Source organism: Amia ocellicauda, chromosome 8 (genome assembly GCF_036373705.1).
Source record: "Amia ocellicauda isolate fAmiCal2 chromosome 8, fAmiCal2.hap1, whole genome shotgun sequence".
NCBI classification, from domain to species: Eukaryota; Metazoa; Chordata; class Actinopteri; order Amiiformes; family Amiidae; genus Amia; species Amia ocellicauda.
The window spans coordinates 20,202,558-20,218,500 of NC_089857.1; the positions used below are offsets into that span (position 1 = coordinate 20,202,558).

Genomic DNA, 15,943 nt, shown 5'->3' on the forward strand with positions numbered 1-15,943 from the left:
GGCTACACTGTGCTTTCCTTTTATTAGTGTGTATATCAGGGGTCTTCTTACGTTTTTAGAGCTTGTGGAAACAAATCCATCAGATCTGCTTTTTAACTAATGCACGGGGAGGAAGCCAGCTTTGGATGGTGATCCCGGTTATATATTTATACATGGTTTAACATGTTTTAAATATATAATCATATCTCTGCCTGCTGTTAGTGATGCACATGGCAGGAGCTGCGCTGGATGTCAATAAGTCCAATGTCGATGGTCATTGCAGGACGCACACAAAGGATCCTTCATTCAGCAGCTCAGGCCGACCCAGAATCCTCAGCCCAAAGTCAAGCTCAAGCTCTTTGGGCATTCTGGCTCTGGGAAGACCACCCTCCTGGAGTCCCTCAAGTGCGGCATTTTAAGGAGCTTCTTCAGGAGACGTCGGCCCAGGCTGTCCTCCACCAATTCCACCAGATTTCCTCCGTCCCCCATGTCCTCAAAGCCATCAGGTATGCAGCACTTCCCTACCAAATGGAACGACTTTCTGCATTCAGTATTGTTTTTTAATATTGTTTTGCTTTTTAAACATTGTATATGTATATAAAAAACAAATGGTGAAGGTGAATGAATTGAGAAACCAGTAGCTTTAAAATATGTAGCTTTGACAGGGTTGAGGCAGGGGTAAAGTGGGCAAGTACATTCTTTGGCATTTCAGATGTATTTATTTTTAATACTCGTGCATGCAGGTGGAATATGACAGTCTAGTCTTTGTGCAATTTTAAATTCATCATGAGCTTCCAGGACACTTGAACACAGTTTCTAAACAGCACAATAATGTAGAGGTAGCCATTTTCCAAAGCAAGAGCTCCACCTGCTGTTTCAGTCTGAAAGGTTTCCTTCATTATTTGATGTTTTTTTAAAGTTCAACATTATTATGACACAAGCTGTTCATTGAAACACAATAAGTCAAAATGCCAATTATTTAGAACTAGACTGAGGCTCCAGAGCAATTTCACCCTCAGTGTTGCCGTGTCCCACTCACGAGACTCTGCCTGCTTCAGTTTCAGTGAGTATTTCGAACTTGTACCCTGGCTGTGAAAACGTGAGTGTCCGAAGTCGCAGCATGATGTTTGAGCCCAGCCTGACCAAGGGCGTCCTGGAGGTCTTCTCACCGATGCACAATTCCCACTCCACTGCGGACGACCAGTCTACAAAAGCCATTGATATACAGAATGCCAACATCAATGGTGAGTCCCTTTCTGCATTTACTGGTGAAAGGGTGAACCTGAACTGGCCAAACCCAACAACAGCCTTGACTGCGATTCATAGCTCTGCTGAAATGACCAGCAATCATGTAGTAGTAGTGTTGTTGAAAATGTTGTCCAGACTTCCAATGAGTTTTAGACCACAGATGTTCAATTCCATCGTGATCATCTGCTTAGTAGGGAACCTGTACTTGAAATAAGTGCATTTTGCAGTCAGTACTGTACAATTTATTTTTCCCTCCAGGAGTGGGTGATTTCAGTGTTTGGGAGTTCTCTGGCAATCCCGTCTATTACTGCTCTTATGATTACTTCGCTGCGAACGACAACACGGCGATCCACGCTGTGCTCTTCAGTCTGGAGGAGCCCTACGAGACGCAGCTCAACCAAGTGACTTTCTGGCTCAACTTTCTGAAATCCTTGATCCTGCCAGAGGAAAATATAGGTGAGTTCTTTCAAAGCAGCCACCCCCCCCCCAGCATTCACATCCCACTTATCTTTGTGGTCAACCTGCAGCTTTTGACATATTTCTTACTTGAAGTGTTTACCATCATGCCTGGAGCACTAACGCACGGTGGAATGTGCCTGAGAGGAACACCACTTTCAGGTTTGACTCATTACCTGAAATGTTTGAGATTTCTTTTGTTTTAGTTTTTCAAAGAAATTCATGCAACATTGTCCCAGCCAGACATTCCCTCCTCGTCTGGTGGAATGCGGTGTTACATTTTAACATTTGGAATGTTATCCAGAACACGATAAGAAAAGACCAAATGTTTGTCATTGTTATAAGCAAAGTGTTATTTCCTCTGTTGCATTTAATGGAGGCAGGTATGTATTCCGTTTGGAAATCCCTGTGCTGAATGTCAAATTCATTGCTATTATTCTCGTTATTTGTACAGATGGTGTTAAATGTTTCCCAACCTTTTCTTGCAGCAAATTTTGTAGTTTGACGTTCAGTGAGAAACCCAAGTTGTCTTGATCTTTTAATTCTGGCAGGAATGCATTTAATTTAAATTAAACATATCATTATTCTTATTATTGTATGCACATGGGCTAATGCTTTTATTTGAGTTGTTTGCTATGGCTGGGGTTTTCGGCTATCAGAGTTTAAAAGGGGTGGGTAACACTAATACAATGAACCAACATTCGGGATCATAATCTGAATATAATTAACTTCTTAAGGTAATTATCTGTTGTCTCTGTAACACAAGTTTGTGATGTTTAAAAAACATTGACAACCTGTAATGAGAAACTGGCAATGATGAATTTCAATTAGATGCTTTTCTAGTGGATTAATTGCAATACATGTAGACTTCTGTGGGTCTAGCTTTAAAAAAAAATGCAACATAAGATTTGAGCCTTGTGAAATATGTTTCAAATATGTCATTAATATTTCCATCAATCTTATTTTTGTTTTTACATTTTTCCTCTCTCATTTCTTTTTCTAATGAACTCTCATAATTGCAGCCAAGCTTCCCTTAACTGTCAGTTCATTATTTGTGTAAGTACAGTTGTAACACATTCATACTGTCTGGTATGAATGCTGCAGTCATAGTTTAGAAAGCTGTATTAGTAGCTGGTCTGTTAAAATGGCATTGCATTCCCAGATCTTGAAGTGTAATTTACATTCAATTGTGTTGCTTAACTATTTTTCAGAATGAAAATAATCACATTTTGTAATTTAGAAATATAATGTTATGAAATATGGGGAATTTTCACCTTTTCATTCAGATTTGTTTCTCTTTTTAGCTTTTGGCGGAAGGATCAAGCATCCTCTTCGAGTTGTGCTAGTTGCCACACATGCTGACATTGTGAATCTACCTCGGGCATTCGGAGGGGAGTTTGGCTATGACAAGGAGATGTCACTGCTGAAGGAAGTCAGAACCAGGTATCCTGTCTTTCCTGCCTTTCTAAGACTTGCCAAACAAGACTGTACATGTGTGTGTTTCAAAGAACCACACAAAAATCAATTCTACAATAATGTACAGTTCAGTACTGGTAGTTTTCAACAAGACGCATTTAATATTATAGGAATACACTTTTTCATTAATATATAATATATATACACACACATGCACATATATAGATAGATAGATATACCTGTGTGTGTGTGTAAAAATGTAAAACGGTAACAGTTCTGTCCTTCATAATCCGTGGCTCAGAGTGTACCATTTGTTTCCAGGTTTGGGAATGATCTGCTGATTTCTGAGAGACTGTTCGTGTTGGATGCTGGCGCCTCTTCTTCAAAAGACATGAAGCTTCTTCGAAATCACCTGCAGGAACTGAGGAACCTTATTATTTCTGTAAGCGTTTCATTTTACCGTTTCAAATGCATAGATCTGGCATTGCACTTATTTAAGTGATGGAGGACTCCTGTTTCAGTGTGAGGGCAGTCAGTCGTAGTATTGCTCAGATGTCGGCTTGCTGACTCAAGTGCACCGGGGTTTCCTCTGAACCTGTGGCAGTGCCCTGTTCACTTGCTTTATTTAAAGGGCTGAGTTAAATTAAATTGAGAATCTGTGCTCTAGGAAAGACGTTCCCTCTTAATTAAATCTTTGCTAAATGTAACCTGATTGCAGTGTGATAGGGTTCTAGGCAGAACAGTGGCTAATTAATTAAAAACAGCAGTTACATAAATATAACTTTTTAATTAGGGAGGCTGTTCAATCACTAGGTCATGAAATGTAGCCATTGCCGACTAGACAAGCTGGCTCTAGAAACAATTCTCAGATATTCCTAAGATCTCATAATGGTCAGTTATTAGATATGTTTGTGTATGTCAAAAGTTTCAACACCTTTGTCAGGAAAAAGGCCTTTAGACCTCTACTAAAGTGGCTTTTTCATGAATGAACAATTTGAGACGCAAATGGTTTTCTCCACCAGACTTGCCCTCCGATGACCCTGCTCTGCGAGAAGATCATCTCCACCCTGCCGTCCTGGAGGAAAGTGAACGGGCCCAACCAACTGATGTCCTGGCAGCAGTTCGTCATCGATGTTCAGGAGCAGATCAACCCCTTGATCAGCGAGGATGACCTGCGAGATTTGGCTTTCCAGCTGCATAGCATGGGAGATGTAAGTTCCATATACCACACGTTGTGTTAAAATGTTCAGCATATTCATAGGAGACTAAATGCACAGCTGGACAACAGGGCCGTGGCGCTACACCAATAGCTGTCTGGGCTTCTTTGACCTCTTTTGTTGGTCACCACCTTGCAGAACGGGGCTGTATTAGTGGACACACCATCAATCTTGCAGCACTGCCAATATTGTGTGAGGAGGTCTGTTGAATGTGTCCTGCGCTCTATAGTCAGTGTGAGGTCAGGTCAGAGTCAAGCATATTAAATCACAGATCACTAACCAGCAGAAAGTGATTTTATGATCCACCACTAGATGTCACTGTCGTTTCACTGATCTATGGAATCAGTCCAGGAGATCCACATACAAGCAAAGAAATCCTCTTTATCGTGAACAAAAGAGTCTCCCTCCAGATCAATAGTTGCCAGGCAAAACTCAAAGATGCTTTGTTCAAACAAGACACCTGTATAGCCGTGGAACAGCTGACATTGTGAGTGACATAATTGTGTTAAGAAACCTGGGGCCGCTTGCACAAAAGGTCTTAAGTGCTTTTAAGACCAATTGTTTGGCTTTGGACAAATTTAAGACACTGAAATGGCTTTATTTTTGTCAGCTTTTTTTTGTAATGTTCTTCACAAAAATTATAAGACCGGAATGGTAAGCCAGTGCTAACATAAGACCTGCAAGGTTTTGTTTCGTGTAACAGTCTTATCACGAGGTCTTACCTGAGTCCAATATCACAGGACTTGCAGTACGGCTAAGACTTAAAGACATCCTCTGATGGATTGAGACCCAGTCTGGGCTGGTTCCTGTTTACCTGTTCTTAGCAGTATCTTAGTTCTCAGACATCCGATATCTTTGAGTCGACCTTTGTGAGAGGAAAACACCCCCTATGTGTCTCAATGGAAACACTGTGCCTCTTGATTAAATCAAGAAAAAGATAATACTGAAAATGTTGATTAATTTTGAAACGTATTCCTGCTGTTCTTCTTTACACACCCTTAACTCTTTCTTCATATGCTTGATTAACAGCAGAACTAACTTTGTACGCATCAGTATTTTTCAATGGTGAATGTTTTTTTTATTCTCCTTATAGCTTTGGTAATTTTAAATCATACTTGTTTTATATATAATGTCTATCAATTAGGTGTACAAATCTTGATACCACACTTTTGAGTAAATCATTATTTTCAGAAAAAGGTTAATTATATTCATGTAAATTCAATCATTTTAAATATTTATATATATTTCAGACTGTATTCATTATTGGGTGCAGGCTGAGATGGTGTCCATTTAAATTCATGGCAATGCAGCTGGAGGAATCTGGTCCAAAACTTGTTTGCAACCCCCATCAATGAGGAGTTAGTTCTTAGTTTGGCTTTTTTTACATCATGAGAATGTCAATTGTAACAATTATTATACTTGTTCTGAGTGTTTTAATCTGATCTTGAAATGTTGACCACAAACACAATTTACACAAGATTCCCAGCTTCTCCTCCGCAGTCTCTGAGTGGTGCTAATATCTCTCTCTGTGTCCCACTGTCCTGCTCAGATCAACATCATGCAGAGCGAGACTGTCCAGGACGTGGTCCTGCTGGACCCGCGGTGGCTGTGCAGCAGTGTGCTGGGCAAGATCCTGTCCATCGAGACGCCCAAAGCTATCCAGCACTACAGAGGGCGCTACAGGATAGAGGAGGTCCAGAGCCTGGTCTCAGAGAGCGACGTGGACGAGCTGGTCCAAATCCTGGACGCCATGGATATCTGTGCCCGGGATTTAAACAACCCCACCATGGTGGACATACCCGCGCTGATTAAAACAAACGGCCTGCACAGGTCTTGGACAGAGGAGGACGAGGAGGACGAAGTGTTGGTGTACGGGGGGGTGAGGATAGTTCCTGTGGAGCACCTCACCCCGTTCCCCTGCGGCATCTTCCATAAACTGCAGGTGAACCTATGCCGGTGGAGCCACCAGCAAAAGCCAGAGGGAGACGACATCCGCTTGTGGACGAACGGGGTCAAAATAACGCACGGAGGGGCTGAGGTCATGGTGCTGCTCGTCAACCACGGGCAAGGCATCGAGGTGCAGGTGAGAGGACTGGAGCAAGAAAAGATCAAGTGTTACCTGCTGCTGGATTTGATCTGCAGCGTTATCGATAACTTAATGGCCACCACCCTGCCTGGACTGCTGACTGTCAAATACTATCTGAGCCCCCAGCAGCTGAGGGAACATCATGAGCCCATCATGATCTACCAGCCCAGAGACTTCTTCAGGGCCCAGGCGCAGAAAGAGTCCTCCCTCACCAACACGATGGGCGGCTACAAGGAGAGCTTCAGCAGCATCCTGGGGTTCGGCTGTGCTGAGGTGTACCATCAAGGAACCTTGGGAATGGACATCCACATATCGGACATCTGCCTCCTGGTGAGGAGGAAACTCAGTCGGCTTTTGGACCCGCCGGACGCCATGGGTAAAGACTGGTGTCTCTTAGCTATGAACCTGGGGCTCACGGACCTCGTTGCGAAACACAGCACGCAAAATGGAACTCCGAAAGAGGGGGTCTTCCACCCCAGCCCCACGGCCATGTTGATACAGGAGTGGAGCAACAGCGCCGAAAGCACCGTGGGCATCTTCATGGCGAAGCTGAGGGAGCTGGGGCGCCGGGACGCAGCCGACTTCCTCTTAAAATCCTCCTCCGTGTTCAAAGTCAACCTGGAGGTTAACGGTCGAGAGACGTACGGGTCGACCTGCAACGGGGGGACATCTTACAACTCAATTAGCTCGGTCATCTCCAGGTGAAAGGAACTAGAGTGAGACTAATCCAGTGCAGCCTGAGTGGCGCTCGGCCCCGTCGGAGCGCTGTGCTTCGGTCAGAGGTTTTGCCCTTTTGCAAATACACACAGCAAAGAAAAAGCTCCTTTCAGTTGTGTATGTGACGTACCATCAGATTATACCCATCCCTCTTTCTTTCTTTCCTTTTTTCCTTTGTTTCCTGGCTACCCTGAAGAGTAGAAGTCTATTTTAATCCCATTTCATAACGCCAAATACATAACACTGCCATTTTGATACTCCTAGTCCATGATAATTTTTTTTAACTATGCGGCAGGTAGTGGAGCACCTTTTATCAACGGAGGTTTTTTTTTTTTTATCTAAAAAAATACTCGCTAAAAGCAGTATACTTATAAGCTGAATGATCTATGAATGTTTCACAGCACTTATGGCTATATTGTTTGAAAATATTTGAGTGCCTTTTTACAGGATGGTTTACGGTTTTTAGTTGACCATCTTTTTAACAGAAGTCCTCTACCTCCCCACTAGTCCACTGTTCACTTGCTCATTGCTGAAGCACAATCTCTGCTGTATTCATATTCTCGTATTCAAGAGGCACTTATTTTTAATTTACCAGGGAATTATGTAATGCCTTTTGAGATATTTTAAATTAATAAATAAGTAAAAACAAAAGGTTCATTTTGAAGGGTTTTCTTTTTTTTTTTCCTGTTCTTTTTCCTCACTGTTCCACTTCTCTGGTTCTCTGTCACAATGTTGGGGTATATCTGAAGAAAAAGGGAACAAGAATATTTAAAATGTTTGTACAGTGATTTCTTTGCACAAGACATTGTTTCTATTTATATATTATGTTCTTTAAGCATGTCTTAGAATGCCATGTTCTTAGTACTTTCTAATCTTTCTAGTGTAGTAACCTTTTTTTATAATAAATTGTTTACCGGATGTGTTTCTGCATTTGTACATTATTTCAACACTTCAGTGTTATGAGAATGGGGAATAGTGTGTAAACCTAAAAGTGTTTGAGCTTTTAAGTGAGTCTAGACAGGGTTTTATTCTAATTGACGAGCCTTTGAGATGTAGAATCATTCATGAGGGTAGCCATTTGCTTCAATTGTTCTTGATAACAGCTCTTCCTATCTGGCTTCACCGCAATCTTGGGTGGAAAGACTCAGTTGGCATTGCAGATTGAATTTTAGGAATTTAAATTAGTTTATCACCCTTCACACTGTAGAAGCAAGGCACAGATAAAAAATAGAAGATGGTTAATGAAACAATGCCATTTGTGGTGTACAAGTAATTTAACTTTTGAAAAGAAAATACCCTCTCTTGGGTTTCAAATATACATTTTACATAAAAGTAAATACTATTGAGTTATTTTCTTATTGAGTTATGTCTTTATTTTCGGTTTGATAAGCCTCCAAAGATAAGCTGTTGATGTAACATGACAAATACAACTAAAAAGCATTACAAAAGCAAAAACTGTATCACTATATTCTATAATGCCTAAACTGTAACCTTTGTTACAAAAGGTGGGGTCTTGCAACATGCCTGGCTGGATTCTAGGCGGGACAAAAGCGGTATAACATGAGACCCCCTTAAAATATTGTGCTGCAATAAGATAACATAACACTGCTGCCTACATGAATGGAAGTGACTGGTGCACAAAGGTCGTACATTTTCTTCGTGTCGGGGGATGCTGTAGTTGTGTGAGTTGTCTAATTCGTGCCTGCCATGCCCTCAACACAAGGCTGCTTCAGCCTGATATCGCAACTGAAATCCAGCTTCCTTGACCTTCCTACGTCCCTGTGCGCAACTGCCAATATTATACTCTGTTAAACATTTACTATTGGTAGTCTGGCATTTTGAATATTTGAAGACCCAAGAGCAATTGTACCCCTGATACATCAAATTTCAACCTGCCTTTATGTTTAACATAGAATACAGATTTCATTTTCAGGTTTTTGCTCATCTCATATTTCCAGCAATGTTGTAAGACCATTCCTGATCTAACAGGAGCTGCTTTGGTGTTATTCATGAAAACACGGCAACTAAGAGATACTAAAGTTTTAGTGCGACAAGACCGTCAAAGTGGAGAAGTAAGTCACCACCTATTTTCCTCGTCAGCACATTGACACTGGCGCAATGTCTGCGTGAGCACAGGCAGTATAGTGACACGGCATCTGTGGAGTAAACCGGTAGCAAGTCAAATGATGTGCTTGGTCAGAAGAGGAAGGATTCATCAGCTCATGGGGCAATACTGCTGGGAAGAGTCTAAAAACGCTTGGCTTGAATTATGTGGTAACAATGTGAGTTTGAGAGGAAAAAAAGTCTGTCCATCTGGGTGATGTAAATTAGCCAAATCTTGCCCGAACATAACCCAGTTCCAAATGACTGAGAGTTTTAGCAGGGTGGAAAGACCTTTTCAGCATCAGGTGCAGTACTGTTACACACACCTCAGTTTGGAGAGCATCCGTCCATTGTTCGCTCAGCTGTAAGACAGCCAAAGGATTACTGGCCGGGATTCAAATAATTTCCTGTTCGCAAACCTGATGTTCATTTTGTTTTTATTTATTTTTTAATAGGAAAGTGTAATGTTAAATACGAAGCTAGTTACTGTGTGATTAACATCTTTGTTGGTCTATATCAGTGGCTCTCAAACCTGTCCTGGAGAACCCCCTTTGGAACAATTGAAGTAATTTGATTAAAAAGTTGGTACCTTGACATTTCCTTTTACAATTTTGTACTTGAAACCCTTACTGTTAAAAATAATTAAAAGGCTCTGATTTAGGAAATCTAATAGTTAAATTACGGGTTCAGTTAAGTAATTGAGAGCTCAGTTGGAACAAAAACCATCAGGGTAGGGGTCCTCCAGGACCAGGATTGAGAACCACTGGGACACCTTGAAATACTGCTGCATTACACGTTTTCGTTTTTGTCAGATCTCCCATTACATGCACATTATTACACGTTAAAATTATTCATTTTATTTATTATTAAGCACATTTAGAAGTTTATTTCTGATTGGCAGGTTGGTCAAATTGTTATACAGTTTTTCCCTAAACCTTATTGCATTTGCCTTTCCCAGTCTTTTGATTTGCTCTAGGGCTTGATGTCACTTTATAGATGGAAATAAAAATGAGGACATCAAGAAAGGGTACCCATACGCGTTCAAGTACCGCACAGTGCACCGCATTAATGCACAGCCGCGTGTTTTGCGCATGTGACGGTATGCGCAGCGCAGGGATCAGCCCGCAGCCCCGCCAGCTGCGCAGCTGCTCTCTGCACTGCATTACCGTGCTCGTCCCTCGCGTTGCTGCTCACAGCGGGATCTGTGCGGTGATGTGCCGCAATCCCTGACCGCTCCCACGCTTGCTTTTTCATTTCGTGTTTTTAATCAAGAAAGAACCAAACCAAACTTGTACACCTGTATTCTGTGTCGCACTGTTAAAATACACCTACCATTAAAATGATAGACTGATCATTTCTGTGTCAGTGGGCAAACGTACAAAATCAGCAGGGGATCAAATACTTTCTTCCCCCACTGTATGTATGTGTGTGTATGTATTCATATATGTATATACATATATACAAAATACAGCTTGTACTTCACTGTATTCTTGCACATTGTTTTGCACTTATGTTGTAAGTCGCTCTGGATAAGGACGTCTGCCAAGAAATAATAATAATGTGTATGTATGTATATGTATATATAGAATCCTGTGTTTGAGTAATCCATGCCAACAACACCCTGGCATTGTACAGACTGTGTAACGTGCAGCTTGGTCCATGCATGGCAGTAAGGGGTGTCACAATACAATGAGCAGGGCAAGTCTCTCCCGAAAGCGCTCCTGCGGCGGGACGCGCCGTCACGTGCGGGAATGGGGTCGCCGGGTCACGTGTTCCGGCTCGGCCAATGGCGGCGCGGCGCGGCGGTGCGCACAGCTGTATAAAGTTGCTGGCCGGGGAGCGCGTCTCAGTCCTGAGCGTCGCGGTGAAGGTGGTAAGTGAGGGAGGGGAAGAGGGCATATAATAATAATACTAATACTACTAATAATAATAATAATAATAATAATAATAATAATAATACTAATACTAATACTAATACTAATACTAATAGGCGGCAATGGAGGGGGTCGTTGTGTCTTGGGCTGCTAGCCTATAATCCTTACTCTGAATAAGCAGTGTGTAGCGGCTGTTGCGGGGGCTGTGTTGTGTAATAACGCAGAGCCGCTCCGGGGCGCCGGGTCTGGGCGGTGCTGGCCGTGCGGCGCGCATTCCTCCGCCCGGGCCGCGTCCTGCCGCTGTTTATCCTCGCTGTGTCGCCGCAGAGTGTGATCCGCCGGTCACTGTGTGAAACCCGTGTCTAGTATCGCTGTTCTTTTCGAGTCCGCTTTGGAGGGACTCCATGTTTGCTTTCGTGGGAATGATTCAGCTGCTGGGAAAACGCCCGGGTCCCGTGATCTCGGCCATCTGCGCCCGGAGCAGGGCAGCCACAGCCCGGCCTGGAGATCGGCTGCTTTCCCACAAACGCATAAGCAACAGCGTTTATGCATATGACCCGATTACGAGTGGGTCGTGTAAATGTGCTGTGGTCACTCCGGCCGCTTGTGAACACGTGATGTTTTCCTGCTTTTTGTTCCCCCCCTCCATTGGTTCCGATTACATCCTAAGTGGGGTTCAACTAGTTTCCTTTATTTTATTTCTTGTCTGTTGTCTAGTGGTTTTGTTTGGAGAATCTGTGTTTTTGGGAAATATCCATGTTTTTACCCCAGTTCCTGTAATTCTATATGTGATCGAATCTAGAATGCGTTTGCGTTCACATTCTTCATAATCCAACGTGTTTATTCCTCTCCGGATAGTCCGCCATGAACCTCTGCGTGAGTCTGTTGTCGCTGTGCCTGAGTGCAGTCTTTGCTGCTCCAAGTCTAGACCCGCAGCTGGATGATCATTGGCAGCTGTGGAAAAGCTGGCACACTAAAAAGTACCATGAGGTAAGACTTTGAGATCCTCCTTTATGCGAGTGAAAACCTGTTCTGAGTTTAAAAATGTAAAGCCCTTTGTTTGTGGCTGAAGTCCTGGAATGTGTGTAAACAAGGGGACATTTAAAGATGGCCGTAGTCTTTGAATCCAGTCTTGTTTGAACCTTCAATTGTACTTTTTTCATGTATGCTTCTTGTTTATTAATGTATAGAAATGTTGCTCTGGGTGATATTTCTACTTTCATATTGTAAACCTGGATTGGTATCTTTATTTGTTTTGCCTGCTGGACCTCAACGTTTCATTTTGTTTTAACTGTGCCTCCAAATATGTGAACAGAAAGAAGAAGGCTGGAGGAGGATGGTGTGGGAGAAGAACTTGAGGAAGATTGAATTGCACAACCTCGAGCATTCGCTTGGCAAGCATACCTATCGTTTGGGAATGAACCACTTCGGTGACATGGTAAGCTTGCAAAACTGTATTATTGTAAAAACCCTGAAAATCAAGTTAAAAGGAGCAGTGTCGGACATGATCTACACTTTCATTGAATTGCAATGTGAAGCGTTTTAATGGGTGAACCCTAAAATGTTTCGTGGCTTTGTTCCTCCAGACCAGTGAAGAGTTCAGACAGCTGATGAATGGGTACAAACTCAACAAGTCGGTGGAGAGGAAGTTCAAGGGCTCCCTGTTTCTCGAGCCCAACTTCTTCGAGGCCCCACGCAAGGTGGATTGGAGAGACAAGGGCTATGTCACCCCTGTGAAGGATCAGGTACGTTTTAAAATGGAGAAGCGTTGCTTTTTGTAATTGCTCCGGCACGCTCCTCTGCTGAACCTTCGTGTAAACTGAAGATGAAAATGAAGTCTTGACTAAAACTATTGCGGTCACTTAAAAGTGCAAAAGCTGAGGGGTTTCTCCACAGGACTGTATTTGGAGAATTGCTATTAAGGAAAAAATTGAAACCTTTTTAAATGTTCTGCACTGGAAAGTAGTGGCACAAATTCTGGGCTGTCCAATTGGCCACAATTCAAAGCCACCCATTACACAAACTTGCCAAGTATAAGTGATCTGCTCTTTGGTGGGGGAGCTTAAATGTGGAACTTCTCGCTGTGATATTGAAGCTCTGATGTTTTTGTCCTGCTCTCTCCTCCAGGGTCAGTGTGGATCCTGCTGGGCATTCAGCACCACTGGAGCTCTGGAAGGCCAGCACTTCAGGAAGAGTGGCACTCTGGTCTCCCTGAGCGAACAGAACCTAGTGGACTGCTCTCGTCCGGAGGGGAACCAGGGCTGCAATGGTGGTCTGATGGATCAGGCTTTCCAGTACATCCAGGACAACCATGGCCTCGATTCTGAGGAAGCCTACCCATACCTGGCAACTGTAAGTGTTCGTGTAGTGAAGAACCAGAAATAACCTTTCAGTGCAGGAATGTTGCCTTGTAACTGTAACTCCCTGGTATCTTGGCAACATCCTCTCCTTTCTGCTCTTCAGGATGACCAGCCCTGTCATTACGACCCTCAGTACAACTCTGCCAACGACACTGGCTTTGTGGATATTCCTAGTGGCAAAGAGCGAGCCCTGATGAAGGCCGTGGCATCTGTGGGGCCCGTCTCTGTTGCCATCGATGCCGGACATGAGTCTTTCCAGTTCTATCAGTCAGGTGAGGCATTTGTAAAAGCTCATGGCCTGCAAACTAGTGGATGTGGAGTCCCTGGACTCGTTAAACTGTTGTCATGCTGGCACCACATGGATACAAGAGCTGCACAAGCAGTGCCATGCACAGAAGATGAATATGCTAGAAATCTGCACTTGTTTGAACACCTGTCTGCCTCATTTGTCTGTACTGTGCGTAATTACTTGAATCCTGTTTTGTGCAGGGATCTACTATGAAAAGGACTGCAGCAGTCAGGAGCTGGATCATGGTGTACTGGTTGTGGGTTATGGATACCAGGGAGAAGATGAAGATGGCAAGAAATACTGGATTGTCAAGAACAGGTAAAGCCTCTCTGAGAAGATCATGCTCAGGCTTGATTTTACTACATTTCCTCTTGTGTGAACAACCTTTCCATGTAAAGGGCTAGAGGTACTCTGGGTTTCCTTTTCCATGATTCAGACTTCTACCTGTCACAAGGCATATGATTAGTCATTTGTAGCTTCTTGCTATGGTCTTGCACAACCAGGGCAGATGAGTAAAACATCTGTTTTTTTTTTGCATGCATGACTTGGACTTGTGGAGCAAGAGATCTCCAGACAGCATAATTATACAGACTCTAATGTGTCAAACCATCTTAATGCAGTGATGTATGAGATCCTAATTCTGTCTCTCTCCCTTGTGCAGCTGGAGTGAGAAGTGGGGCGACAAGGGCTACATCTACATGGCCAAAGATCGCAACAATCACTGTGGAATTGCGACGGCAGCGAGCTACCCTCTGGTTTAATCCACGTGAAACGGGCCGAGTGTTAAACTCTGTGAGATTTAAAGGACTGATGTGCATTTGCAGCTGAATGGTGCTCAGACGGGAGCAAAACATTTTTAATTTCTGCTGGTTTTAAATGACACTGTTACAAGGGCATTGTTGCAATGCTGCTCTTCTAGTGATTTTTAATTTTTCAATGTCTTGTAATTTTTTTTTTTTATTTTTTTTCCAGCTAAAGATAGCAGTCTCTTGTGATGCACAGATTTTCCGTTATGCTGTGCAGTGCACATGATCCATGTTTTTATATTTCAATGTTTAAATAAAGTTTTATCCTTAATTTCTCAGTGGTAGAAGTGGCTCGTTTTCTCAATTATTGTGGTGGATCCCTTGCCCAACAAAAGCTTCTTGGGAGTGTTTTGGTTTTGCACCAGTCTATGCTTTTCTACATCTGAACCTTGGATTAATTTAGGACTTTGGTCTAAAGTTTGCTTGCTGTATATGAAGCTCTTATTTGGATTAATTGTACATGTCAGTGTTACAAAGTTCAGCAATTGGGTCTACCAAGAAATACTAATTCAAGAACCTTCCTCAGAACTGCTCAGAGGTCAAACTGATCAGTCTCCAGTTTAGCCTTAACCTTTCTGCTATGGCCAAAATTCAAATGTCTTCCTTGATTTACAATATTTGCATTCATATCAGAGTTACTCAAATAAATTTTGGAAGTTTTTGGCTCGTGCAAGGTTTTGTTTTTCCTTGTAGAGAAATGTTGGGAAATGATCTGTATTAAACTCCATGGGGACACTCGGTAAATCAGATTTAAACTGCAGTACTCTGGAATTTCCTGTTGTGCCATAAATGCACTATGAGTGTCTGTTTCCCATTTCCAATTAAATTTAAGGCCACACAAGGAAACATGCTTTCATAATGTGTAATTAAAGTATGCAATCTTTTTTTCAGTCTCTGTATATAGATATTCTCTGACCAACTTCCATGTTAATTGTGATGCATGTGGCTTCAGTAGATGAATGAAAACTTTATTTTTGTGGCAAAGTATTAAGATCTCCAATGTATGGTCTACTTTTGAATACGTTGTTTTCTTTTTCATGTTTGGCCTGAATTAAATGGTTTGGGAGTTACAGCTACACCTTAGCTGAAATGCAGCAAACCATTATTCTTTTTTCCTAGTGAACACCTTGATAAGCTAAATTTGTCATTCAAATATGAGGAGTCAGTTTGGTTTTCATTTCATTCTTCCCCATTTCCTTGCTGAATCCCTTTTCAACCCTAATCTTATCTTTAGAAAACAATGTACAGTATTCCCACATCCTGTTGTGTCTCTTTGGTTTCAGTGGTGAGGGCATGTGAAAAATGATTATTTCTACACAACAGCATGCCAGAATTAAAGCGCGAGACTCCGTGCGAGAGAGCTGGTGGTATTCCTAGAAATATGACTGTAGC

At 42.4% G+C, this 15,943-nt stretch overlaps 2 protein-coding genes across 3 annotated transcripts in view; both read left to right on the forward strand.

Annotated features, from left to right (window-relative positions):
• dapk1 (death-associated protein kinase 1) overlaps nucleotides 1–8,037 on the forward strand; it is a 53,751-nt gene extending 45,714 nt beyond the window's left edge. Inside the window, exons 20-27 of one of the 2 annotated variants that reach the window (XM_066710596.1) lie at nucleotides 263–485; nucleotides 1,038–1,223; nucleotides 1,486–1,683; nucleotides 1,780–1,845; nucleotides 2,988–3,126; nucleotides 3,421–3,541; nucleotides 4,122–4,310; nucleotides 5,866–8,037. In XM_066710596.1, the coding sequence (XP_066566693.1) occupies nucleotides 263–485; nucleotides 1,038–1,223; nucleotides 1,486–1,683; nucleotides 1,780–1,845; nucleotides 2,988–3,126; nucleotides 3,421–3,541; nucleotides 4,122–4,310; nucleotides 5,866–7,107 (2,364 nt within the window). In that variant the 3' untranslated portion in view covers nucleotides 7,108–8,037. The remainder of the gene's footprint in view (nucleotides 1–262; nucleotides 486–1,037; nucleotides 1,224–1,485; nucleotides 1,684–1,779; nucleotides 1,846–2,987; nucleotides 3,127–3,420; nucleotides 3,542–4,121; nucleotides 4,311–5,865) is intronic. The other variant, XM_066710597.1, reaches the window with a different exon arrangement.
• Nucleotides 8,038–10,993: 2,956 nt separating this feature from the next.
• ctsla (cathepsin La) lies at nucleotides 10,994–14,829 on the forward strand. Its single transcript, XM_066710599.1, has 8 exons — nucleotides 10,994–11,095; nucleotides 11,955–12,086; nucleotides 12,412–12,534; nucleotides 12,683–12,841; nucleotides 13,224–13,448; nucleotides 13,560–13,728; nucleotides 13,946–14,063; nucleotides 14,407–14,829. The coding sequence occupies exons 1-8, from the start codon at nucleotides 11,009–11,011 to the stop codon at nucleotides 14,504–14,506; spliced, it is 1,113 nt and encodes a 370-aa protein (XP_066566696.1). The 5' UTR covers nucleotides 10,994–11,008; the 3' UTR covers nucleotides 14,507–14,829.
• Nucleotides 14,830–15,943: the final 1,114 nt, after the last annotated feature.